At 43.1% G+C, this 27,799-nt stretch overlaps 1 protein-coding gene across 6 annotated transcripts in view; it reads left to right on the top strand.

Moving 5' to 3' along the window:
• The first annotated feature begins 9,508 nt into the window (after positions 1-9,508).
• ap1b1 (adaptor related protein complex 1 subunit beta 1) overlaps positions 9,509-27,799 on the top strand; it is a 72,022-nt gene continuing 53,731 nt past the window's right edge. For 3 of the 6 annotated variants that reach the window (XM_037531704.1, XM_037531703.1, XM_037531701.1), the window contains exons 1-7: positions 9,829-9,895; positions 12,081-12,141; positions 17,321-17,426; positions 19,469-19,604; positions 21,489-21,734; positions 22,832-23,022; positions 25,539-25,760. In XM_037531704.1, coding sequence (XP_037387601.1) covers positions 9,872-9,895; positions 12,081-12,141; positions 17,321-17,426; positions 19,469-19,604; positions 21,489-21,734; positions 22,832-23,022; positions 25,539-25,760 — 986 coding nt within the window. In that variant the 5' untranslated portion in view covers positions 9,829-9,871. Of the gene's footprint in view, positions 9,577-9,827; positions 9,896-12,080; positions 12,142-17,320; positions 17,427-19,468; positions 19,605-21,488; positions 21,735-22,831; positions 23,023-25,538; positions 25,761-27,799 lie in introns of those variants that run through there. The other 3 variants (XM_037531702.1, XM_037531699.1, XM_037531705.1) reach the window with 3 other exon arrangements.

Raw genomic sequence — 27,799 nt, 5'->3', positions numbered from 1 at the left:
CAATGCCTATATTGCTGTTGCAGTTTTGGCGCATATATATATATATTTTTTTTTTTTTTTTTTTTTTTAGCAAATGAGTTCCAGTTTGTGCCGTATTTACAGCAAACTGTTAAGTAAAAATGAAACAGAAACACAGCTGGCCCACAGATGTGCTGAGCTTTTGTAATATGCCGTTAAAACCTTTCAATTCAGACGTTTGCGTCCGACTGTACAGAACGTGGACCATGAATGTAGATGTAGACACACGTAGGTGCACCTAATGAAGCGTGTGCACCAAAGCAGATGGATGTAAAAATGATGGTGATAAAGCTCAAAATTTCAACTAATTATTCCCGTTGTCGGTCTGTCGTGCAGCCCTAGTGGTCCCATTCCGTTCGATAGTGAAATTGTTGCCAATCCCAACAGCAGCTGTCTAGAACTCAAGGCTGGAACTGAGACTATTTTTGCACCTGTTTTGCCAGCTGACCGTTTCAGATTATCCTCTGCTGGGTTTCTGACCCTCCCTTCCACACGCCAGCCTGACTGGACATGCCATCCTGCTGAATAGCTTCAATAGCACTGTCCAGGAATGATGTTCAATAGCCCACCACTGTTCTCCTGGTATGCTGGGGTCATTTGCTTGCATCAATGTCACGTTTTTGGCACACACACAAAAAACAAGAGTATAAAAATATTAGGTAATTATAATGTATTTATGTTGGGGATGAAAAGAATTAAGGTATATGTAATATATGTGTATATGTTTATTGTCTAAACGTGGGGTTGGTGTAGTGTGTATATAAACGGAGTTTTAAGATTATTGTATAAAACTGATGCTGTTGGTTTGGGTAATTCTGCCTTAGCTATGCAATATTGCTGAATCGGAAAAGCTGCCTTGACAACTCGTTTTGCCTTAAAGTGTGAGTGGAGTATGTAAGGGGTGGAATGTTCTGCGTATGTGTGCATATAGATTTACATTACGACTTGGAGCTACTCACGAGCCATCTTAGAGGGGCATTCCGGCCTGAAACTGGACTTTAGTGTGTTGTTTTGTTACGCAGTTTATTCTCTAGCATCATTGCTTCACAATTTTATATGGTTCTCTTATTAAAATAGCCAGCATGCATTATCCCAATACATCCTACATCCGTTGGGAGTCCCTTCTGTGTCACCAGAGCCGGTTTATGAGCCTGGCCGCTTCCTATTTCCCTCGTTATATCAAGAACAGGACTGCTAAACAGCAGAGGGTGCCTGCAAGGGAGTCCTCAGTGAACGGGAGTGAATGGAGCTCAACGGGTAAAATCGAGAAGTTAAGACAGCTTCTAATCTCACGCCCAGAACTTTGATTTTAGAGAGTAGAAGGATGGATTTCACCTAAAACAGCAAAGAAAACTTGCGTAGTTATTTCCTTTTTTCTGCAGCAAACGGGTTTTGGGCAGCGAAAAGCTGGCATTTCTCCTCCTGAGTGCTGATTGGTTGGCGAGCGGAGCAGCTCATTGGCTGTTCGCGCTCATGAACGTACAGTTTAAGAGTTTAAAAGCTCTTAAAAATATAACAGCAGTGTTAAAATGTTTTATCCTGTTCAGGAAATGATTGAATTCTTTTACATTAAAAATGTTTAAGCGTTTATAAACTTTATAAAATTTTGCTCAAATGCTCCAGATCAACCAGTTCATTTTGGACTCGCTCAGGAGCGCCCCCTTGTGTTTGACTTACCTGGAAGACCTTATGTACTATGACTGCTAACCTAACCACTGAGCTAAAGACTAATAAAATGCCACCAGGGTAGCATTAGTGTAATTTTAACAGCGATTCTATCTTTATTCAGCTGAAAGTGGGCGCCAGAGACGTGTATTTAACCCTTTCTGCCAGAGAAAATGGACCAAACTGTAATGGAAATAGCCTAACTTTATGTTGCCGTCCTCTTTTGATGAGCCTTTTCCGCCGTTTGAGTAGCTGTAATGATGATATCAGACGAATATCCGATCTGTTATGATGAATAGGAGATCCAGCTTCCCGGCAGGAACCAAAAAAAACACTGCAGAACAGCCCATCTGTAGTTCCACCTCCGAGACGCATCATCAGAAGGGGTTTTTCTAGCCTTTAAACTGTGAAGTCTCACTGACGTCCACTGAAGCCCTGCTGAACGTGAGAATGTGTGTTTAAACGGATGTAATGATGGTTAAATCTTTCGTTTAGGTCGGACTGTCCCTTTAATCTGTCAGATCAAATAGCTAAACACACCTCTGTCACTCCCACTACAGTGAGATCACGCTGCATCGGCTTCTCTGTGGCGCTGTCTGAACCCGAAGCCCCCTTGACTGACTCGAGTCGCCTCACTTCCATGTGTTTAACAGAGAGAACGATTAAGGGCTCTTGATGTGGCGAATAGCACAAGGAGTGGGCTCGAGTGGGTCTGCAGGCACCGGCAAGTTAAATGTAGAACTTTCGAAACTTTTTTTTTTTATTTTTATTTTTTATTTTTATAATTTAAGAGCAAAAAGTATGTCCTAAAATCTCTGGAAATTCAGTTTTAAGACCATTTAAGGCCCTTTTAAAGACTTTTAATGTGCCAAAATGTACTGTCAGGGGAATTCCACCACTTTTTCAGAATTTCAGCATAATTGAGTAGTTAAGATGTAAGGAGCCAGACGTCCGAAGACCCTCCCTCAGTGCATGAGACGTAGTTTTACGATAGTTTTGAGGAGGTTTTGACCTGAAACAACTGTAACTGACTCGCCTCAGGCACAGAATGCTGCAGAAATTATGACAATTTTGGTGGAATTCCCCTTCAACCATTGTTAAGGACATGCGGATGTCTCATTTCTAAATATGGTTCTTTAAAGAATAACGAAATTAACGTTTTTTTAGGCAAACAAAATTGGTTCTTCTATGCCGTCGCTCCACAGAACTCTTTTGGCGCCCTTATTTATTTATTAAGAGAATTATTGTACGATTGTCATGTACGATTAGTCAACACTGTACTCTGCATCACTTGATTCATAAAACCACATTATGTACACAGTGGTCTGGCTGATCTGCTGTAGCTCTGTGGCGCCACCTTGTGGCTGGATGAGTGAACAGCACCTCATGTTGCAGTTAATGCAGCAGACACATATGGACCATAGAGATCTTGATGGTTTTAAGACCAGAAGGTCCAACTGGTGGTTTGCGTTGTGTTTATTATCAATAAAACTCTAATATTTTAGGCGAGGACTGAGCGGAGAGTGGAGAACTCGCTCTGCTGCCGGATGATTGACACTAACACGAATGTCTGGACGCATGTGATTGAATGAGGGAGTGTTGTAGGCCCACTTCCAGGGTTTTTCTGTGTTGGGTTGGATTAATTTATTAGAAAAGGGAGTTGATTTGGTCTGTGATTGTGGGTAAACAGTATGTGTTGAATGTGGAGGAGATGATTGAAGTATCTAACCCTAGTTTGGTGTTGGTTTTGGAGGCTTTATTGTACAGTATGTCATGTTGTGGTAAGAAAATGTAAAGCTTTGACTGGGAATTAGAAGAGGGTTGAGATGAAAGACTGTAATTCCTAATTGGAGCTTTAAGGATCTGAAAGGTGTTCTGGGCCTTGAAAAGAGCCATAATATGTTGAGAGGGTGATGATGTTGTTTAATGTGTCTAATTTTTGCCTGAAGGACTGCAAATACGATTAGTTTCAACCCATTGATCTTCATATCTGAGTTGAAGTGCTGGTCCATGTGTTCTCTGAGCGCAAATCTGAAGAACTTTGACTGAGATGTGGCTTTTCTTAATCACTTGATTTGTCCAGGAACGGCTGATTTTTAACAAAACAACAGAAAATCCAAATTTGGTGTTGAATAAAACTTCACTGTATGTCCCAACGTTTGTACATGCCAGCGTTTCTTCTGAATTGAAGGGTATTAATAGTGAGTTTGTCTCTCTTTACTGCAGTAAAAGCCTCTGCTCTCCTGGGAGGCTTGACACTAGGTGTTGAACATTGCTGTGAGGATTTGATTGAGCATTAGTGAGGTCAAGTACTGATGTTGGATGGTCAGTTCTGGATCACTCCCACTCTTTCCACAGGCATTGGCAGGAGCTCCATCACTCCAGAGAACACTGTTCCACAGCCCTGCGCTGGGGGGCTTTATACCCCTCCAGCCGACGCTTGGCATTGCGCATGGGGACCTCAGGCTCATGTGTGGCTGCTCATTCTATTTCTCGATGTTTTCCAGTGGAGGTTACACAACCGACCACCTGTATCAGCTGTGGGTGACCTTAAAAAAAGATGGTCCTTCAAGGGTTCTTTAGTAAAGAAAATGGTTCTGTATAGAACCACAAACGCTCAAAGAACCCTTCCGTGATTAAAGGGGTCTTTACAACCTAAATCGGCCTTGTGAATGATTTAGAAATTGCTGTAGATGGTTCTACAGCTATGTAGAACCTTTTTGAAAATGGTTCTATATAGCACTGAAGAGGGTTCTTCTATTTTATACAAACCTGACAATAGAAGAACCCTTTTGGGTGCTATATAGAACCATTTTCAAGGTTCTTGAAGCAGGCACAAGACATTCTCCTTTAGTCTGATGAACTATTTCATGATGCAGAGAACCCTTTAATAAACCTTGAGTGTTCATGGTTCTATATGGAACCATTTTCTTTACTAAAGAACCCTTGAAGAACCATGTTTTTTAAAACCATAGCTGTCTGGATACATTTGGGCATGCAGTGTGTGACCTAGTCGAAATAAGCACTCTTAGATATTTATGTATGTTGTAACTGTAAAGCATCAGCACTTGCGACCAATCAGAACAAGTCCTTTGGCACTAATCTGCATATTAAATATAATACTCGGACATTAATGGGTTAACTGTGATTGTAAACTATGATCCAGGTCACCTGGTAGACGAGTGAGTTAACCTGCAGTGCAGGACAAGCAGTGATGTGGAATTGTCCTCTATGTAATAGAGTCTCATTCATTCCCCAAGTACTGTGGAACATGGGAAGGGGAGCTCCACCCATTTTCCAAAATTCCAGCATAATGAAACGGTTAAGATGTAGACAAAGTCGTTCAGAGTGGTTTGGTGCGAGTGGTCCATTCTGGAGAAACCTACCGAGATGGATGGAGAATGTGCTATAGGTGGTTCTGTATAGAACCTCTTTGAAAATGGTTCTATATAGCACCCAAAAGGGTTCTTCTTTTGGGTGCTGTATAGACCCCTTTTCAAAAAGGTTCGACGAACAGTTTCACCGTGCAGAGAACCCTGTGATCATGCAAAGGGTTCTTTGAGGGTTCATAGTTCTATATAGAACCATTGTCTTTAATAAAGAACCCTTGAAGCACTGTCTTCATCTAGGCCGTCTGACCAGGCCTTTTTTTTAGACCACGTACGCACGTTTATCTATTTAAGCAAAATGTATTAATGTGCATTAAACTGAGTTTAACACGGAACAGAGACTCATTGTATTTATCATTTAAACTAAAACAAGCATCAAAACTGTTTCACATAAACATAACACTTCATGAAGGACATGGAAAACTATTAGGAACAAAGGAACCAGACGTCCATCTCTAAAAGCCCCCTTACAGAACGTTATTACAGTGGTTATGAATTCACTGCCTGATGTCCGAGACACTTTTATGATACATGCAGGGCATTATGAGGCCAAATAGTCCCCACAAAACTATAGTTTTTCAGATTTATTACCATTTTACCTTCGTCAATATTCCTCATAAATGCTCAGAAGACTCGTGTAGGTTCTCTGGTGGTTCTGGATGGTGAATAAAGTGTCTATATCTGTGTTGTCGTCATGGCGACGCCTGGTTCCCATCACCACCACTGTAAAGACGTCTGAACCGTTTCACACCAAACCCTCTGAATCTCTCCGTTTACACCTCACTCACTGAGTTATACAGGAATTTAGAAAAATGAGTGGAGTTTCCCTTTAATCGTTGACCATTGCACTACGTCAGTTTTTGCTGTGCCTGGTTCTGGTTCTGGTTGTGGACTCGTAGGCCCCGTTTAATTGGGCACCATTCACTGCCGTACAGTTTTCAGGCTCAGCCAAGATGTTTTTTTTATGGATTGTGTTGCTCAACTTTATAGTTTTGGACCGAATTCTCATTTGTTATCATTTCTCTTGACTGGTCTTTGGCTCACGTATGACTTATGGAATCATTTTGAATGTACAATTCAAACTGCATGGCTTTTATTATTTTGAATCTTGCGTTCTCTTTGCGTGATGTGACGTGACGTGACCCCGTTTGCATCCGCTCACTCTAATGCATGTGGAAAATCCGTCACGTATTCCGGACCTCGGCTGCGATCCTGGCTTTTCCGGCCCACGTTTTGATGAAGCCTTCGCACGGAAGCGTGCGTCTGAATGTCACCGTTGTCCCGCTTTTCTGTTCTTCGCCTCGTCCTTTGGAGTTGCTGATGAAACATAAACAATCGGACTGAACTTCTGGAATTGATCCCTATGAATAGCAATATTTGCGGAAACCAGGACTCCACTGTTCATAAAGAGAAAGGAAAACAGTTGCTGTTTGTTTAGCTCTTGTAATAAAGCTGTTTTTTTTCCAGATGCAAACGGCCTCTGATTCTGTTTCATCAGTTCATCACACACAGTCATCATATCACATCTATAACACCCATTATCTATGAGTTCATATAGCTATATGACCAAATATGACACGTTAAAGGAGAAGAAATGCTACCATTACATGTTAGTTGTCAATGATTACCTAGAACCCACACTCTTAAAGTACAGAAGAACCAAGAAGATGGTTCTTCTGTGGTTCTTTAGCAAAGATAATGGTTCTATGTTGATGCCTGAACACTCACAGAGCCATTTGCATGCTTACAGGGTTCTTTGCATGGTGACATGGTTCAAATGGATGTGGTGTATAGAACCCTTTTTGGTGCTATATAGAACCACACCCGACACTTTCAGCAGTGCTGCTGGAGTTTTTAGACACGTCAGAAAACAAAAGTGTTTTGTGTTCATGGCCTTTTAAAGGGACCCAATAAGGCCACTGCGTGAAAACGATTAAGATCAAGATAAAATTCACAAAGAAAGAAAGAAATCTAGACGGACAGACAGACAGGCAGACGGACAGACAGACAGACAGACAGGCAGACGGACAGACAGATGGACACACACCCGACCCAGCAGCTCCTGACCGAGAGGCTAATGTCAGGCTGCAGTGCACGGTCACCATACGTTGGCCTGTTTTTACTCACCTGACACAGTAATGACGACAGAAGAATCTTATGTAGTGCAGCTTTAAGCTGATTTCTGTTTACGTTTCTAATGTAGGTTCCCACGTAAATAAAACAAGCCAGAAAGAAGTGTAAACCATGCAGAGCTGTTAGACATGGCTCTGTGTGTGTGTGTGTGTGTTTCTGTGTGTGTGTGTCTGTGCTGAGTGTGTGTGGTGTATGTGTGTGTGTCAGTGTGTATGTGTATGTATGAGTGTGTGTGTTGAGTGTGTGTGTCTGTGTATGAGTGTGTGTGTCTGTGTGTGTGTGTGTATGTATGAGTGTGTGTGTGTGTGTGTGTGGTAAGGGCGTATGTATGTCTGTGTGTGTGTGTGTGTGTGTGTGTGTATGTCTGTGTGTGGTAAGGGCGTATGTATGTCTGTGTGTGGTGTGTGTGTGTGTGTATGTCTGTGTGTGGTAAGGGCGTATGTATGTCTGTGTGTGGTGTGTGTGGTGTATGTGTGTGTGTGTCTGTGTATGAGTGTGTATGTGTGTGTGAGTGTGTGTGTGTGTGTGTCTGTGTATGAGTGTGTATGTGTGTGTGTCTGTGTATGAGTGTGTATGTGTGTGTGAGTGTGTGTGTGTGTGTGTCTGTGTATGAGTGTGTATGTGTGTGTGTGTGTGTGTTCAGAGCTCTGCTGTTTACAGTAAACATCCAAACACTGAAGCTGCTACTGTGTTTTCTTGAGATCCCAGATTATGCGGCTTGAGGCGCTGCCAGTTAGACCCTGTTATCTGTGAGAAAGTAAACGGCTCTGCGGTGATTTAATCGCCTCCTCACAGTCGGGCGAAACAGCTGTCAGCTACCTGCCCTGGCAGCTCTGAGCTGCTGGGCGACACTGAGCCAGACTGAAGGTGAGACAGGGTGTGAATGGAAGGAACAGGGTGTGAATAATTTAGCACAGCACACCGAATCATGCGGTATTCACTCAGACGTTCTCCAGGCCTTTAGAGGAAAAACAGCCCAGCATGCTGAAGACATGCAAATGCAAACTAACATCATTATTATTATTATTATTATTATTATTATTATTGAATATTACAGTGAAACTCAAGAGTACAATTTTGCATATAAACAGCCAAATAATGGTTTGTTAATTTGAACACATCCTGTACGGAGAACACACTAAAATACAGTGTTTGTCCGTTAATTTTAGTAGTTTTTATTTATTTACTGTGTTTAACGTATTAGAAAAGCATAAAATATTAAAGGTGCTATAACTTTTGCACAGGCCCCGAGTGTTAAATGAAACTCCATGTATTTCTTTCCCAAACTCATTTACTATAAAATGAAATGGTGTTTGTAGAAATTCAGAAAAAAGCCGCGTCAGTCTCGACTGCATATGTGGACATATTTCTATATTGAGCTCTATTTACACAAAGTTAGGTTAGTTCATCATTTATGTTGAACAGACTCTCCCAAAGTTTTACGCTGCTGCGCTGACGTTGAACCGCGTGCTGCACTGGGTCGGTATGACCAACAGGTCAAAACCAGCTCTAAACAAAGTGACCGCTGGGCCCTGATTGGTGCTCTGGCTTTGCGCTTCTTTCGTTTTGACATGTTACGTTTTTATACACACAGAAACCAAAAGGAATGACAGATTTCTCAAAATGTAGGAGGAAAAAGTCGGATATTAGACTCTGAAATGTAGTGGAGTGAAAGGAGAAAGTCGCCCAGAACGGAGAAACTTCAGTACAGATACACCAAAAATACTAAAGTACAGAAACTAAATACATTTACTCAGTTACTGTCCAGCACTGATAATATATAATGCTACATACATATATAGTGTTCTAATATGTATTATATAAAACATAATACTGTAACACAACCATATTTAATATGTGAAACTGTCAGTGCTGATGGTGAATGTGGCCTTCAGTTTGTGTGTATAGCATTACTTTTATATAAAATACATTAATAAAAAATATATAAAATGTTATATACATATATTACTTTTATATAAAATGCATTATTACAAATATATAACATGTCATATATATATATATATATATATATTTTTTTTTTTTTTTTTTTTTTTACTTTTATATGTAATACATTATTTAAAAATATATACAATTTTATATGCATATATTACTTTTATATAAAATGCATTATTAAAAATCTATTTTTTAATAATATATTTTATATAAAAGTAATTTTAATATCATAACATAGTATTTTAATGCTGTAATAATAATAATAACGCTGTGAGATTATGTAGCGCGTTTTAAGCGGTGCGAGGTGCCGGTGGGAGTGAGCGCGGCCCCCCGTCAGCGCGGCCGTCAGTAGGAAGTGTGGATCGTATGAAGCGGGAGTGAAGCAGCGCAGCAGGCCGGACTCGAACTCACTCAGTCGGTAAGCCTCAGCCCGGCCCGCCTTTCCTCTGCTTTCAGCCTCTTTAACTCAGGTACCGCATCTATATTTAAACTTCCCAGCGAACTTCTGTTTTTTTAATCCCGCCTGCTGGAGCAGCGGCTGCAGTCCGCGGGATTAAAGGCTTAGCGCGCCCGGTGAGCCGCTCTGAGCTGCGGCTGAGAAGGTCAAGGCTTCAGCGTTAGCCTCAGCTAGCCCGCCGCCGCTCCACCGCGTTCATTCGTTAGCAGCGTTAGCACGACGAAGCGGCACCATTCACCCGACCAGCCTCGCCGAGATGGAGTGGGCGAGCCAGTTATGCGTGAGTGGACCCGGACTAGCGGCCGTCCGCCGTGCCGGCCGGTGTATCGGCCTCGCTGCGGCTCGCCGCGCTGTTTTGGCGGAGACCTGGTTTTAGCTTAGCGGCGGTAGCTCGCCGCGCTAACGTTAGCCTAGCTTAGCCTAGCCTGTTTAGTTTAGCCCGTCCGGCTTGTTTGTTTACCTTGTATTTGTTTTTTTACAGTGACCACGAGAAGACGGTAAGAGTGACACGAGAGTACGAGAAGAACGACATCTCGCGTTAGATAGAAGCCTGTCGGAGCGGGATATCGGGATAGTTAGCTGGGTTAGCTTGGCTTTAGTGCGGCTTGGATCGGATGTGGAACTGCTTCTGTAAACAGGAGATGAAGTCGTCTCGTTTCTGCCGTTGAGGGGAATTAAAACCGCGTGTTTAGGTGTTTGCAGCTCCTTATTCGAGCTGACAGCACTCGTTTTTAGTCATTTCTCGCTAATCAAGCGAACCTGTGTCGAGAGCTCTGCTGGCTTGAAGGGCACCTCCACCGGTTTTCCTGAATTTCCACGCAGTTCAGTCGCTGAGATGACAGCTGGGTGTCTTTACAGTGGGGGTGATGGGAACCAGGCGTCCTCATGACTACAACACAAGCATACCCACTTTATTTACCATCCAGAACCACCAGAGAACCCACAGTCTCCTGAGCTTTAGAGGGAAGGTTCATGATGGTGAAATGGTGGTGAATCAGGGAACTAGAAGTTTCATCTGGGCCTTATAACACACTTCATAACCATTTCATGTGGTAGCTTTCTGTGGGGGAGCTTGTAGACGTCTGGTTCCTATCACCACCGCTGTGAGCGGTTCTGACTAGAACAGAGCGTTTCACCCCAAACCGCTCTGAGCGACTCTGTTTACACCGAATTCTGGAAAATTTGGTGGAGTAGCCCTTCAATGGTCAGGTAACTTAATACTAGTCAGTAGGGAAGTTTTGGAAGGCATCTCCTGGTGTCTGTTAGCTGGAGTGTTTGTGTGTCGGCACACGTCTTGTCTAGTGCTGACTGAGGTATTGATATGTTGAGATGCTGCTTATCAATATTTCAGTGATTGACAGCCACACCGATCAGGCATAACATCCTGACCACCTCCTCGTTTCTACACTGTCCACTTTATCAGCTCCACTTACTGTATAGCTGCTCTCTGTAGTTCTACAGTTACAGACTGTAGTCCATCTGTTTCTCTGATACTCTGTTACCCTGTTCTTCTGTGGTCAGGACCCCCATGGACCCTCACAGAGCAGGTACTCTGTGGGTGGTGGATCATTTCTCAACACTGCAGTGACACTGACGTGGTGGTGGAGGTGTGTTAGTGTGTGTTTGTACAGTCTGTAGCTGTAGAGCTATAAAGTGCACCTATATAATAAGTGGGGCTGATTAAATGGACAGTGAGCGTCGAAAGGAGGAGGCGGTCAGAACGTGATGCCTGATCAGTGCATGATTAATAGATTAATATAGTATGTAAAGATAATTATATTCTCAAAACATATCATTCACAGCCCAGTGCGTCTATGGAAAGTAAGCCTGTTTTGAATTCAGTGGGTGCTTTTTGTGATGTCACAAGCAGCTAAGCCCCGCCCATTCACACCGAAGTTAGTGTTTCAGCCTGGGCTGCTTTTTCAGGGCAGCCAGTCAGAACAGAGCTTATTTACATATCTCAAAGGCACAGTCTGTTTAAGATCTAAGAACACATACTGTACAAGTGAATCATTAAAAAATGTGGGTATGGGCCCTTTAAGGCCTCTCTGTAGTCCAGAAGAGCTGTTTGTGTTTGGAGGACCTCGGTGCTCTGGAGGTGAGGGTTACGGCGAGATGCTGGATAACAGGAAACAGGGAAAGTGCTGCGTTCGGCAGGGTCGGAGCCGGAGAGAGGAGGGGCGGCGGCTGATCTGGCTGACTAAGGAAGAAAGGCTGTGGAAGTGTGTTTGTAGGGGCTTTTTTTGTTGGGCTGTGAGTAAACCGCAGCAGTGAGGGTCACCAGGGTGGAGCGAGAGCTTCCTTTAGTTTTCATGAACACGCACTTCTGGACTTTCCCGTCTCGGCTGTTATCTCTTTAACGCCGTCGCTCGCTCTCCCTCTCTTCCTCTTTCTCAGGTTGTGGTTGAAGGAGGTGTATTTGAGAGAACATTGATAAGTTCTTTTTTTTTCCCCCCTTCGTGCAGGAAAACAGAGGCTTGGGATCCAAGATGACTGACTCGAAGTATTTCACCACCACCAAGAAAGGTGGGTTAAAACCATTCGTTATTTATATCGTACTATTATAACTTGGAAAGACGTCTGGTTCCATTGACTTGCATTAAAAGTAAAGTAGGTTTTTTTTTTAACAACTTCTTCTGTAAAGTTACCATTTTGGAGATGCAAGGTTTTTTTTTTCCCACAACAGTGTGTATATTTATATACATACGTGTGTGTGTGTGTGTGTGTGTGTGTATGTATGTGTGTATGTATAATATATAGATATAGATATATGACTTTCGCACAGTAGTGTGTACGTGTAATATATGTAAATATGTATTTATGTTGTTTTCTTTATATATATATATATATATATATATATATATATATATATATATATATATATATGTGTGTGTGTGTGTGTGTGTATATATATATATATATATATATATATATATATATATATATATATATATATATATATATATATATATATGTGGGTGGGTATTACGCTAATAGTTTGTTGATTTCTTTACCTTTATTTTATTATTATTTATATATTTATATTTATATATATATATATATATATATATATAAATAGAGAGAGAGAGAGAGAGAGGTGTGTGTGTGTGTAATATATATATGTGTGTGTGTGTGTGTATTAATCAACCTTTTCACTCAGTTCATTAAGGTAGACCCTCGTTTACGGTGCAGCTGCGCCTATACGGAAATCAGAATTAAGTTTAAATTAAATGTGCTTAAAAAGTTCTAATAATAATTATTAGTTCTAATAATAATTATAATCTAATAATTGAAGTAATTTAATAGAATAAAGGTAAAGAAATCAACAAACTACTAGCGTAATACCCACCCACACTCCTGGAACCGTGTAGCAAGACTGAGTAGCAAGTTCTAGGGATCGCCTGAGAACCACTTTGCAGTACCACGGCAACCACTTGGAACATTATAGCAACCCTCTAGCATCCACTAGAGGTACAGTAGCAACCTGCTAGCAGCACCGTAACAGCATGGCAACCACCTAGCTACACCCTAGCAACCACCTGGGAATTGCTTAAGCAGCACAATCACTGCATTTTCTTTAGGAAATGCACTTTTCTGGTTATTGATAATAATTGGGGATGCACCGATGCTGCCTTTCCCTTCAGATTCCGATACCTGGTCCTTGTGTATCGGCCGATACCAATACTAACTGTGTTTAAACTAACTAGCTTATAAGTTCTCATAGTTCTGGTCAGGGGTGTGTGGGTGTGTGTGTGGGTGTGTGTGTGGGTGTGTGTGTGGGTGTGTTTAAATATTTAACACTCACCTTTTTTAGTTTTTTTCCCCTATATATAATTGGTAATTACTTATAATTATATAATTAGTAAAAGAGCTATATTTAACAAAATATATCAAAAACTGAAAAATACACTATTTTTGGACAATTCCACGCTCCCAACTTTGTGGGAACAGTTTGGGGACGGCCCCTTCCTGCTCCAACATGACTGCACACCAGTGCACAAAGCAGGTCCATGAAGACGTGGATGAGCCAGTTTGGTGTGGAAGAACTTGACTGGCCTGCACAAAGTCCTGACCTCAACCCCATAGAACACCTTTGGGATGAATTAGAGCGGAGACTGTGAGCCAGACCTTCTCGTCCAACATCAGTGTCTGACCTCACAAATGCGCTTCTGGAAGAACGGTCAGAAATTCCCATAAACACTCCTAACCCTTGTGGAAAGCTGTTATAGCTGCAAAGGGTGGGCCGACATCATATTAAACCCTATGGATTAAGAATGGGATGCCACTCAAGTTCATATACGTGTGAAGCCAGACGACCGAATACTTTTGGCAGCAGCTTTTTGGCTCAGCAAAAACAGAGCTGGATAATATTTCACGTCTAAGTTTCTCAAGTCATTCGTCGAATATGTGCATCCTGTTCAGTCCGCCGAGTCGCATTGTAGGTGTCGGTATCACTTTATATTATTTTATACTGAGATGAAAGATTACGTCCGAAATAAAAGACTAAATATATATAAAAGTGGGTTTGACCAATCACAGAGCAGCACAGATGCTGCACCAACACATTGATCCCCAAAGAAATCGGCGTTAATTATTTAAAATGGAACATATTAATGAGTTAAAAGTACATCACTCTCCTCACTAGGATACTTGAGGAGAAGTGAAAGTATTGGTTGGAAAGTACAGATTAGGCACCGTTTTACATGGAACCGGTTACTATGTGTGCATCATTGCACTGACCTCTAATCTTGCACGGCACTCAAGTAACTGTTCCTTGTCGTCGAGTATAAGAAGGGGCAGTTTACAAAAAGAGAAGATGACAAAGACTCATCAGAGGGTGTCGGACGGGGAGCGGTTTCACTCGGATTTGTGCAGAGTAATTACCTTTCAGTGACACTGCAGAGCATTCAGGCTCATTAAATGCAATTAACCAGGAGCCACCCACGTCTAAAAGCCTCGGCGTGATCCTCAAACGAGCCTCATGTTTATCACACTGGAGGCCTTTTTTCCCCTCAATGGGAAAGCAAACTAATAACCAGGGGGAAAAAAGGCAAAAATCACCCCCTTTGTAAAAGCGCCGTCCACATTTCCATCTCTTTTAATTAATGTAATGTGAGTTCTCTGACGTCTAAAATGGAAAATCTGTAGGATTAAAAAGCGTGTTCTTCGTTTTTAACCGTCGCCGTTTTCTTTGTGGTGTGGAGCAAAGGTTCAGACGGTTATGGATTCTTTTAATATTCTGCTTATTAAGTATTTTAAATGGATCTTCTGACTAAATATGCGCCAGAAAAAGTCCTCGGATATCATAGATGTTCGTTTTAGAGAGTAACCGGTGTGTGAAGTAGACCAGAGACGCATGCTCAACACAAGCTCTATGCTTTTATGTCATCTATTGTAATCAAATACGTTTCCTTGCACAGAACGTTAAGAGTTTTTCTTAAACTTGTCAGTATGATTTATTTGGCAACCCAAGAAATAAACACAAGGGATCCACTCTTACATCAGTTCCCGAAAATCTTGTACAGTTCCTGTGAGACCTCCCCTCCAAAACAGTGAGTAACCCCGATGTGGTGTTGGCATGTTAGTGGGTGTTGTGCTGGTACGAGTGGATCAGACACAGTAGTGCTGCTGGAGTTTTTAAACACTGTGTCCACTCACTGTCCACTCTTAGACGCTCCTACCTTGTCGGTCCACCTTGTAGATGTAAAGTCAGGGACGACAGCTCATCTGCTGCTGCACAGTTTGTGTTGGTCGTCCTCTAGTCCTTCATCAGTGCCCACAGGACGCTGCCCACAGGACGCTGCCCACAGGACGCTGCCCACAGGACGCCGCCCACAGGACGCCGCCCTCAGGACGCCGCCCACAGGACGCTGCCCACTGGACGCTGTTGTCTGGATATTTTTGGTTGGTGGACTATTCTCAGTCCAGCAGCGACACTGAGGTGTTTAAAAACTCCACACACACTAACACACCACCACCACGTCTGTATTACTGCAGTGCTGAGAATGACCCACCACCCACAGAGTACCTGCTCTGTGAGGGTCCATGGGGGTCCGGATACGGGTCGGATTTCAGTACCACATATAAAGCGCCCCCCACCTTCAAGAAGTGTTTATTTCCTGTACGTAAGAATCAGTGCAGAGTTTTTGAGAGCCGCGGTTTCCCAGCAGAGCTTTGAGATCGGGGTTGTTTGAGTTTGTGATGAAAGCTGGCGGCACTTTTTGGTGGAACTGAAGATCCGTGTTTATATTGACTCACTGGTGTCTCAGACCTCCTGACCTAAACCGTCTTGCGCTGAGTGTTGCATTGCTGTTGATGGCATCTTCTGCTTCTCTAACACGGACATGAGGGGGAGCAGAGAGGGCTGACTGGTGTGAGGATGAACCTGCAGCGAAAACACAGAAATGTAAAATATGTTACTCTCAAGTCTCGGTAACAAAAAAAAGATCAGTCGATTGTTCTTGATGACGAATTAGTTGGCAGTTTGCATATTTTGAGTTGTCCACCTGCAGGAATGCATTTCATGGGTGGACTCGACTCGGTAGACAGAAGACAGAAGTTCCTGACACACTTGTGTCTCACGGTGTCGTTACGTCAGGCTATAGCCTGTTGTTGACAGCTGTGCAGTGATCACCCTTCCTCTTCCAGACTTTCCACCCTGTGGTGATAGGAATCAACGATAGGAATCAACGAGAATGTAGGATACACATAAACACAGTCAACTCCACAGCACTGTAAGACGTGCATCGGCTCACCACAGACACGTTTAGCCAACGAAGACGACATGGGAGTCAAAATCAAACTCGTTAGAACGTTAGAGAGGTAAATCTAATCGTTCTAGGACAGGAGTCGCAACCCAGATGTGAAGAAGAGCCGTTTTGTCCTTTCAACAAAAATCTATCCATTTTACCATCTTGGTTGTTAATCCATTGCTCGCTTTAAGCTTGAGCTCAGCTATAGCCGCTTTTCTCGCATCTCCGGCAGGAAACTTTTGCACAAAGGTTTCTTGTAAACGCTGACCGCACGAGGCTGAGGTTGCGACTCATTCGCGGGATTCTTGTTCGAATTTTCCTGTTCCACCTTAAATGGTACCCGAGGTGACAGAATGTAAGTGCTGCACCGTTTAAGGTGGAACTGGAAAATGTGAGCAAGCAGCAGACGTGAGCTTCACGACTTTCTAGTGTTCCAGTTTCTCGTGGCAGATGAAACGTCTCAGGAGACCAGCTGGAGTGACTATAAACACGAATGAGTCCATTCGTCTCCAAGTTATTGATGTTCGTCTTAAATCTCTCTCTTTGCTTTTTCTTTGGCTACTAGGTAGGTGAGATTATTATATGCGTGCAAACCTTCAGTGCCAAAGTTTGGTGAAATAGGAGTTATAGGCTGCATTAACTCCAGCATTTAAGACCATTCATTTTGACCTACAAGCCTAATTCTGCTGTGGCCGCATGTTGCCAAACCCTGTTCTTATCTAAAGCAAGAACAGTACAGCGGACACGAAGAAGACGACTTGACTGAGATGAAATCAGACAAGATGAGAAAAAACATAACCAAACTAAACCTGAAACTAATCATATAAGCAAAAACAAACTGCTATGTCGGGCGTGAAAATCGGGCCCCCGAGGAGACCACCTGGGCAGTAGCCTCCAGCTAATTCCGAGGAACCGTCGGTAAACCTGATTCGTTTTTGTGTTTCTTCTCACAGGAGAGATCTTTGAGCTGAAGGCAGAGCTGAACAGCGATAAGAAAGAGAAGAAGAAGGAGGCGGTGAAGAAGGTCATTGCGTCCATGACTGTGGGGAAAGATGTGAGGTGAGTGAGAGGACGCCTGACGTCACTCAGGCCATTAGCGCCGCTTATGGTTATGTGTGTTCGTAATTGCCCTTCACTCACGCGAGGTTAAGGGTTTATATACATCTTTTATTAGAGCGCTGAAGAAACACGCCGGCATTTTTCAGCCTCATACCCCTCTGCTGCGTCTGTAGCATATGGTCCAATATCACCGACAGTATTTTACCACTTGATTTTAGGTGAGGGAGCGCTTGATTTTAAGTAGGGGAGCGCTTGATTTTAAATATGGGAGCGCTTGATTTTAAGTGAGGGAGCGCTTGATTTTAAGTGGGGGGAGCGCTTGATTTTAAGTGGGGGGAGCGCTTGATTTTAAGTGGGGGGAGCGCTTGATTTTAAGTGAGGGAGCGCTTGATTTTAAATATGGGAGCGCTTGATTTTAAATATGGGAGCGCTTGATTTTAAGTGAGGGAGCGCTTGATTTTAAGTGAGGGAGCGCTTGATTTTAAGTAGAGGAGCGCTTGATTTTAAATATGGGAGCGCTTGATTTTAAGTGGGGGAGCGCTTGATTTTAAGTGAGGGAGCGCTTGATTTTAAGTGAGGGAGCGCTTGATTTTAAATATGGGAGCGCTTGATTTTAAATATGGGAGCGCTTGATTTTAAGTAGAGGAGCGCTTGATTTTAAGTAGGGGAGCGCTTGATTTTAAGTGGGGGAGCGCTTGATTTTAAGTGAGGGAGCGCTTGATTTTAAGTGAGGGAGCGCTTGATTTTAAATATGGGAGCGCTTGATTTTAAGTAGAGGAGCGCTTGATTTTAAGTAGGGGAGCGCTTGATTTTAAGTAGGGGAGCGCTTGATTTTAAGTAGGGGAGCGCTTGATTTTAAATATGGGAGCGCTTGATTTTAAGTGAGGGAGCGCTTGATTTTAAGTGAGGGAGCGCTTGATTTTAAGTGAGGGAGCGCTTGATTTTAAGTGAGGGAGTGCTTGATTTTAAATATGGGAGCGCTTGATTTTAAGCAGGGGAGCGCTTGATAGAAGTATTTCAGATTTATTCTTCTGATTTCTTTTTTTTCCAAGGTGTAATGTAATTTAATAGATACTAACCAATAATTTGAGAATCAATCTACGTTAAAGTAAAATGTAAAGGTCTCGTATATTTTAGTATTGTCGCTGGTGTGAAGCAACACAGAATTAGAAACAGCATCAATTGTAAATCGGTCCCATCTGGCCAATACCGATCCATTAGTACCGATCCAGTGTATCAGACCAGAACGTCCCCTTCTTTGACCTTCTAATACACAGGCTTTGTTGCGTGGTCTTAGGGCGATGACAATATATATCGTTATCATGATCAATTATTTCACAATAATTTCTGAACATGTTGTGCAGTAATTTGTAGAACACTGACCAGCAGCATGTTTTATTATAAAGTAAGATTAGGTCCTGTTTAACTGGATGTACACTCACTGGCCACTTTATTAGGTACACCTAAAAGGTTTGACCCCCTTTCGCCTTCAGAACTGCCTTAATTGGACTGCCGGTGAGTGCAGTGCAGTGCAGTATGCAAATGTTGAATAAAAATGATTGTATTCAGTTTTTGATAGTATTTTTTTTTTAATGTAGCTCTACTGGTTCATTTTATTCTCAGCTGCTGTTGATCCGACGTCTGAAAATAGAAATAGTTACTAGTAGTAATAGTTAATAGTTAAATTTGAGAGCAAGTCATGCAACATTTAGTGCCCAGGGAAGCTGAAAGGTGAGTCTCAGGAGGCGCATTACTATACCTGGTATTGGATGGTTCTCCGTCACTTCAGAGAACGCGGTTCCACAACGTTGTTTGTTGTTTTCTAAGTACGAGGAGATTTTCTGTGGTAATCAAACTCGCACCACGGGCGGCGGATAGAGATATAAAAGCGCTGGAGCGTTGCTTTACGGCCTGTTATCCTGTTATAACATCTGGTGAGATTTGATTGAATACTGTCTGCGCGGAAGCGCTAGATGGACAGATGCAGCTTGTTTTGCTTGGCGACTGTCTAACTGTCGTTTGGTGCTTTCGTCCCTGTGCAGCGCCCTCTTTCCTGACGTGGTGAACTGCATGCAGACTGATAATCTGGAGCTGAAGAAGCTGGTTTATTTGTACCTGATGAATTATGCCAAGAGCCAGCCAGATATGGCCATCATGGCTGTGAACACCTTCGTCAAGGTAGGTATGGATCAGTGGAACTGGTGTGTTAGGCAATTGGTGAACTGAAGAATCGGCACAACAATGAACTTGCGGGAACTGTTTATAGAAGGTCTCCATTTAGGGACGCACAGTGTTGTACAAGTGTTTTTCAGGGTGGACCTGAATGGATTTTAGCTTCTGGTTAGCAAATTCCCCCTAATCCCAGATGCAGTCGATCAACCCAGACATGTTTGGTGTCTGAAGTTTGCTCTGCTTTCCACAGAGATGGTCAAGCAAGCGCCAATGGAAGTATAAACACAGCTTGTACTCGCTTTGGCCAGTTTAAAAAAAACGTACCCCTTAAAAACTGACCACTGCGCGTGTTGACGCGTGACTCCGCCACGTCCAGTCTGAGACATGGAAGTGAACGCTATGTTCTCACGTTTTTTTTTTTTTCTCATAGATCTTCACTTTGAGTCTTAATTTTGGCTGCTTTTTGCCAACTTAATACTATAGAATTTAAACATCATGCTAAATGTTATTGAAAACGTATTTAAAGAAAATCTGAACTAAATGTTAACTGTGTTGGCTGAAGTGAATGCAAAGTTTTCACTCCCCCATCCAAATCACTGAATTCAGGTGTTCCAATCACTTCCATGGCCACAGGTGTATAAAGCCGAGCCCCTAGGCCTGCAGACTGCTTCTACAGACATTAGTGAAAGAATGGGTCGCTCTCAGGAGCTCAGTGAATTCCAGCATGGTACCGTGATCGGACGCCACCTGTGCAGCAAGTCCAGTCATGAAATTTCCTCACTACTAAATATTCCACAGTCCACTGTCAGTGGGATTATAACAAAGTGGAAGTGATTGGGAACGACAGCAGCTCAGCCACGAAGTGGTCGGCCACGTAAAATGACAGAGCGGTCAGCGGATGCTGAGGGGCATAGTGCGCAGAGGTCACCAACTTTCTGCAGAGTCAATCACTACAGACCTCCAAACTTCATGTGGCCTTCAGATCAGCTCAAGAACAGCGTAGAGAGCTTCATGGAATGGGTTTCCATGGCCGAGCAGCTGCATCCAAGCCTTACATCACCAAGCGCAATGCAAAGCGTGGAGTGCAGTGGAGTAAAGCGCCGCCACTGGACTCTAGAGCAGTGGAGACGTGTTCTCTGGAGTGACCAATCACGCTTCTCCATCTGGAAATCTGATGGACGAGTCTAGGTTTGGCGGTTGCCAGGAGACGGTACTTGTCTGACTGCATTGTGCCAAATGTAAAGTTTGGTGGAGGGGGGATCATGGTGCGGGGTTGTTTTTCAGGAGTTGGTCTCTGCCCCTTGGTTCCAGTGAAAGGAACTCTTAATGCTCCGAGCTATGAGCCAGGCCTTCTCATCCAACATCAGTGTCTGACCTCACAAATGAGCTTCTGGAAGAACGGTCAAAAATTCCCATAAACACACTCCTAACCCTTGTGGAAAGCCTTCCCAGAAGAGTTGAAGATGTTATAGCTGCAAAGGGCGAGCCGACATCATATTAAACCCTATGGATTAAGAACGGGACGTCACTCAGGTTCATGTGTGTGAAGGCAGACAAGCAAATACTTTTGGAAACATTTGTGTGTGTGTGTGTGTGTGTGTGTGTGTGTGTGTGTGTGTGTGTGTGTGTACATATTTGATGAAAATATTTTGTTGGCCCAAATCTTCTATAACCTAAGAATAGCTCAAATAGTTTGCAGTGAAGTCTGTGTAGTTACTAAATAATATAAGCCTTGGTGTGTAATAAATCTGAGATTGTAGGTGCAGAATGCAAATCAAGTATGAATGATTAATTATGTCAAACTGTTAAGTGTGTAATTACGTCATATACAGTAAAATGACAGCCGAAACGTGATGGCTCAAAGCTGTTTCCGTCTCTTTTGTCTGACAGGACTGTGAGGACCCTAACCCGCTGATTCGGGCCCTGGCCGTGCGCACCATGGGCTGCATTCGCGTGGATAAGATCACGGAGTACCTGTGTGAGCCCCTCAGAAAGTGCCTGAAGGATGAAGATCCTTATGTGAGGAAGACGGCGGCAGTGTGCGTGGCCAAACTCCACGACATTAACGCCCAGCTGGTGGAGGACCAGGGCTTCCTGGATACCCTGAAGGACCTCATCTCTGACTCCAATCCCATGGTAACGCTCTCTGAGCCGACCAGCCTGAGCTAATCTGCCTCTTTCGTTTGCAGGGGGGACAAATTATACCGTACGGTGCGAAATTCAGAGACCATTCATTTAATGTTTCAGCTTAATATATATTGAGAATATATTGAACACAAAAGCCTCGATTTCTACATATGACTTTTTTAGTGTTCAGTGAGTCGCTCTTCTCCTTCATTCCAGCTTCCGTTCTTCTCAGGAGCCTCACTTTCAGCTCCTCAGAGAACCTGCAGACACACCTCCAAACTCAGTCTTAGAAGCTGGTTGATTTCCTGAACTAATCAAACCCATTCAGTGGTGCTGGGGTCTGGACTCTGGGGCGGTCAGTCCATCGTCCAGCTTCTTTGTTTGATGTGTCCGTCTCCTTTTCTCAGCGAGGTTCTTCTTGATCAGCTACACGTCCTTTCAGACCCACAGCGCTGAGTGGTCTTCTCACAGTGGAAGGATGGACAGAAACCCCTGTGGATGTTTTCAGATCTGAAGCAGCTTGATGTTCTCCTCTCTCTCAGAGATCAAAGCTTTCAGTGCTGTTTATCTGATGGGGGCTACCAGGTGTTCCAGGTGGTTGTCAGGAGTCCCGTTTACTCTGTAGCTTTTAATAATTTTTTAAAACCAAGTAAAGTAAATTATAATCTCCTCAGAAATATCTCCTGAAAAGTGGACAGCTTGTGCTTCATGACCATTTTGTCTGGAAATTAAATAAAAGAAGGGTTTCTTTGATTTTTGCACCGTACCAGACACACGTCAAATTTCGCAGTCTAAACTGGTGAATATCACTCGGCGCCAGTACAGAGCAGTAAAAATAACCAGTAGGGAGGTATTGTGAAAGTAGAAGTGGTGTCATTCTTCTGTTTAACCTGTTCTGACCTGTTCTGTTTACTATGTGTGGCATCTGTTGGGTGCACCGGTCTTCTCGTGCTGATTCTGTGCTACTGTGTCTCGGTTTTGCATCTGAAGCGCTAAACCTGCTCATTTATTGCTCTTTCTAGCTCTTACGGCTCTTATCTTCATCTCTGACTGATGCACGTTTGTTTTTCTCTCCTTCTGTTACTTTTCCTATGTCGTTTGCTCAGGTGGTGGCGAACGCCGTTGCCGCGCTCTCGGAGATAGCCGAGTCTCATCCCAACAGTAACCTGCTGGATCTGAACCCTCAGACAATCAACAAGCTGCTGACGGCCCTGAACGAGTGCACGGAGTGGGGCCAGATCTTCATCCTGGACTGCCTGGCCAACTACACGCCCCGCGATGACCGCGAGTCCCAGAGGTCAGTGGTCAAGGTCGAATCGCCTGTCTGAATGATCTTGCACAGCATGATAATGTCCACCACTGCGCACTGTTCACTGTATAGTGCACTGTTTTATTATATAATGTTCGGTTTTGGTCCCCAAAGTGTCCAACATTGAGTAAAAGCCCTGGTTTTCAGCCACTGACAACGGACGCAAATCCTTGGCAATAAAAGTCGAGATAGAGGTTGTAACTCGCTTCCGAGTTGGATGGAAGCTTTGGCATCGCTTGCTCGATGCTCCTCTGGTTGGCAGCAACTACAACCGGCAGGAAAACTGATGGAAATTCTCGGATTTCTTCTCATGTTTGTCGTTTCCAAAATATTTTAGTTTAGTGCGACACAACATGTAGCCCGGCTCTTATCCAGGTCCCTTTCCCCTGGCATGCAGACTGCAGGTCACCTAGCCACGCAGGCTCGTCTGGCTAGTACCGAAGGAAAAGGCACAGAGAGATTGGAGACGAATGGACTTGTTCGCATTTATAAACAGCGCAGTCGGTTTCCGGGGACGATAAATCTGCAGCGAGAGACTGTCCAACACTGAAAAGTTGCAAAGATGAAGCCGCTTCTCGTTCGATTCTTCCGTTCCACCTTAAATGGTGCCGCTTCTACATTCTGGCGCCCCAGGCAGATGTGAGGAAAGCGGCTATAGCTGAGCTAAAGCTTAAAGCAGAGCAAAGTAGCCATGTCTGCGTTTTCGTTTGCATTGTTTAGCCTATATTAGAACATCGGCGCTCACTGAGACGTGCTAGACGTTAAATGAGGCTCCCAAGCGGGTCTGATGTTTGTTGAAAGGACAAAATGTCTCTTCTGAACGTTTGGGTTGTGACTCCTGACCTAACCTGGCTTTAATGCAGAGCCGGTCGGATTTCTCGCTCATCCAGTGGTGTTTTTGTTATGTGCCGCCACAGACTGTCCGGACGCTGCGCTCCCGCACTTCCAACTTCCGCCTTTTGCATTCCGTTATAAATTAAATCTTTAAAAATCGTTTTGACATTTGTGAATTGATTCAGAAGCGTTCACGTCTGCATTGCGTTGCATCTAAGAATCGAGTCCTGTGAAACAAACACACACACACACACACACACACACACACACACACACACACACACACACACACAAAACCTTGTATCTCCAAAATGGTAAGTTTAGAGAAGAAGGCTAAAAACATAGTTTATTGTTAATGTAAGTCAACAGAACCAGATATTTTCAAGTTATTTTGGGCCGTTTCTTTCATTCATCATAAATTTACACACAGTATAAAAAGCAACAGGTATTTTTACTAATAATAATGTCAAAAACTGGGGGGTGTGTATATATTTCTTTGTGTGTGTGTGTATATACATGTATTGTTGTTGTTGTTGTTGTTGTTGTTGTTGTTGTTGATCATTTATTTATTTTGTGCAGAAACATGTTAATTAACACCCACCTGTGTTGCTGTAATCTGTTCCACTGATGTACGACGTGTCCATCCAAACAATACTTTATATAATTTTAGGCTAAACACTAAAGCTGAACCTGCAGTCAGCGTTGACAAACACACAGCACCGAGCAACAAAATCAGTCTGTTGCGTGTGATTACTAACGTTTTTCCTGCTGCGCGCTTGCAGCTCTTTATTTCTACACGCAGCCAGTAAACCCAGTGAGCCAGCCCTGATACCCACCACTTGAGCTCACAAACCGTTGGCTGTTAAACCCACAACGACCACAGGGCTGCAAAATGAATCCCGCCTGCAAATCTTTTAGCAGATCACGCATCACGTGGGACCTGCTGGTGAACCCGCCTTGTGCTGCTCTCTACTCCCACCTGATACGGCTTGAGCACAAATAAATGAACTTTACTCACTGCTGCCCATCAGAAATGTATTATTATTATTATTATTATTATTATTATTATTATTATTATTTTTGGAGTATGTGTCAGTAAATGTTTTCTGCTTTCTGTAATAGAAAAAAAAGCCTCGAGCCAACAAGGCTGATGAAAATATGCCTAACTTGCACTTAGTGTGTTCTGATTTAATTGTTTGATCGAAAGTTAATAAATTGGAGGTTTATTGCTGCCAGCTCAGTAATTGTGATTAAGCAATAATGTGGTAGTTGTGATGGGACCAAGTAGTTCATAAGGTGTTAAAGTCCCACTTTGCAAACAGTCATTTGTATCAGTAAAACTATCAAATTAAAAAAAGACAAAAGCTTGTTGGATTAATTAATTATTAATATCAGTAAATCGTCTGATCGTTGACCAACTCGACCCAGTGCCCTCTTTATCAGGTGATGATTACCTGCCTGCTGGTAATCGCCGCTCCGTCAGTGGGCAGGTATCTGTCTCAGCTGCCGTAGTTGAAATATAACCGTAGCCTCGTTGTTCATCCTCTAAGATGGAAATCTGTCAGGTTTTGGGAGGACACGTGTGAACCGAGGGCACAGATCCTCCCTGGTCTCGGTGTCCTACACGCTGTATGAGCTCATCATTGGTCTTGTTTGGTTCTCTTCTGCAGCATCTGTGAGCGGGTGACTCCGCGGCTGTCCCACGCCAACTCCGCTGTAGTGCTGTCGGCCGTGAAGGTGCTGATGAAGTTCATGGAGATGCTCCCGAAGGACCTGGACTACTACGGGACCCTGCTGAAGAAACTGGCCCCGCCGCTGGTCACTCTCCTGTCAGCTGAGCCGGAGCTGCAGTACGTGGCTCTGAGGAACATCAATCTCATCGTACAGAAACGGTGCGTGGAAAGAACCGCAGAGGTGGAACACACTACATAGAAAAGTCGCGCCGTCCAGACTAGGACAGAGTCTTTCTCATGACGCATCTTGTAGGTGCGGTAAACTCTGGTGAAAACTGCAGCTGCTGCTTCGGTTTGGGCTTCTGGAGACTGGCTGTTTTGAAATCTGTCAAACGCAGACGTTAAGCCAGGTATCTTAACTAGGAAGCGAAAGACCACAGGGGTAAACGGTAGTTTCTTACCTTCAAAGGACATCAGAAGGGTTTCCTAGTCTCACTGGTGTGTCACTTTAAAGGAGAAGTGATAACGAGTGTGTTTACACGCGCTCAGTAATCCAGTGATGATCAGATTTCTACAGTTATCTGATTATTCGAGTGGTCATGCCGTGCCAAATCAAGTCAAATCAGGTCAGGCTTGGTCATTCCAGCTCTGTACAAGAACACAGTGAAATGAAATGAAACAACATTCCTCCAGGACCAACACAGGAACACAAGCGTGAGACAGTACAGTAAATACAGAACAGAGCCCAGGCAGTATACAGTACTGAGAGTATGTGGATGAAACCTACTATGACCCAGAGAGCTTGGCGTTTATGAGCACTGCAGCCACTGAGGTAGCAGCCAGAGCCGAGATGTGCAGTATTTGGTTGATTTGAGTAATTCCAGCAGCCAACACTGTTAAACTATTCAGATCTGCAGTCAAATCAAGTGCAGTGTTTAGGATGCAGCATGTAAACCGCGTGCACTGGTTTCTTAGATTGGACTGGACTAGAAATCTGATGATGAGAGCTGGATTTTAGCTCAGTAGTCAGATTTCTCAGTGCACTCACTCCGATTTCTTTCAGACTTCTCAGTCTGCGCGTGTGTGAAAACAGACTGCGGGTGATGGAATTGATTTTCTTCAGAACTCGGACTCGACCACTAAAACGCTAAAAGGGCCGTATTAAAAAATCGAACCGAGTCTGTGAGCCAGCTGCGTTTTTATTTGATATGTACTAAATATTTTGCCACCGTTTTATTCAAAATGTGCCGCGCCAGCAAAATAGGCACTGAATAATTATTCAAAAATAATTCTAAATAAAAATAAATTGTTTTTATTTTATATATATGTATATATATATTTTTTAAATTAATTAATTATTTTATTTTTTTGTTTAAACTGCCGATTTGCTTGAAAAGGACACCAGGCATCTTTTCTTTGTGTAACTGCGGGCCAGAGATTGATGCTGGGATCAAAACACACTCTGTGTTGCAGTGCATGCTGAGGACTGTAGTGCATCTCTGGGTGAAACGGGGTAATAAGAATAGAAAATGAAATTATTTTCTGGGGCCGAATAGGACTGTGTCACGGGCCTGACTTGGCCCGCGGGCCTTGTGTTTGACACATGGGTTCTAGATCATATATATTCATATTTTCAGCCATGAAGTTTGAGCTTTACATTACATTTGCATCTTCTGTGAGTTTATTGGCTGGTTATGAAGCCGAAATCTGATTACTGTCTGACTCATGTGGACCCTGAGCTTCCCCGTAATCTTGATTACTTAAGCCCATGTAAACGCGTTGATCTAATAACTGACAAAACCAGTCTTTTCTGCGGTTATCAGATCATAAAGTGCATGTAAATGCGCTCGGTGTTGCTAACAGTGAGTGCAAGCGGATGTATTCAGTGAGCGTTGTGTTATGAGTTGTGTGGCTGCTGGTTTCCATTTATTAGATGCAATCAGAGTTGGAAACTTTTTAAGGGCCGATTTTTGCCCCACTTGACTGAAATTCAGGGGCATTTAAAATGGAAAATCGGGGTACTTCATGAAATATTCAAAATAATGTTTTAATCAGAATAGTGAGTAGCAGTTTAATCCTTATTGAAGCAGCGAACCAGTTTATCTATGGATGAGCACATTTTCGCTGTCTCAGTGATCGGTGGGCGATCTATGTGAAGCGTCTTAGTGTGGGATTCATTTATATTCATTTTGAATTGATTACATTTAAACTTGCACACATTAACATTGATATGACTTCTAACACCTTTTGGAGCATTT

This window comes from Pygocentrus nattereri, chromosome 20 (genome assembly GCF_015220715.1).
Source record: "Pygocentrus nattereri isolate fPygNat1 chromosome 20, fPygNat1.pri, whole genome shotgun sequence".
Lineage (NCBI taxonomy): Eukaryota > Metazoa > Chordata > Actinopteri > Characiformes > Serrasalmidae > Pygocentrus > Pygocentrus nattereri.
This window is presented reverse-complemented; position numbering and strand designations above follow the sequence as displayed.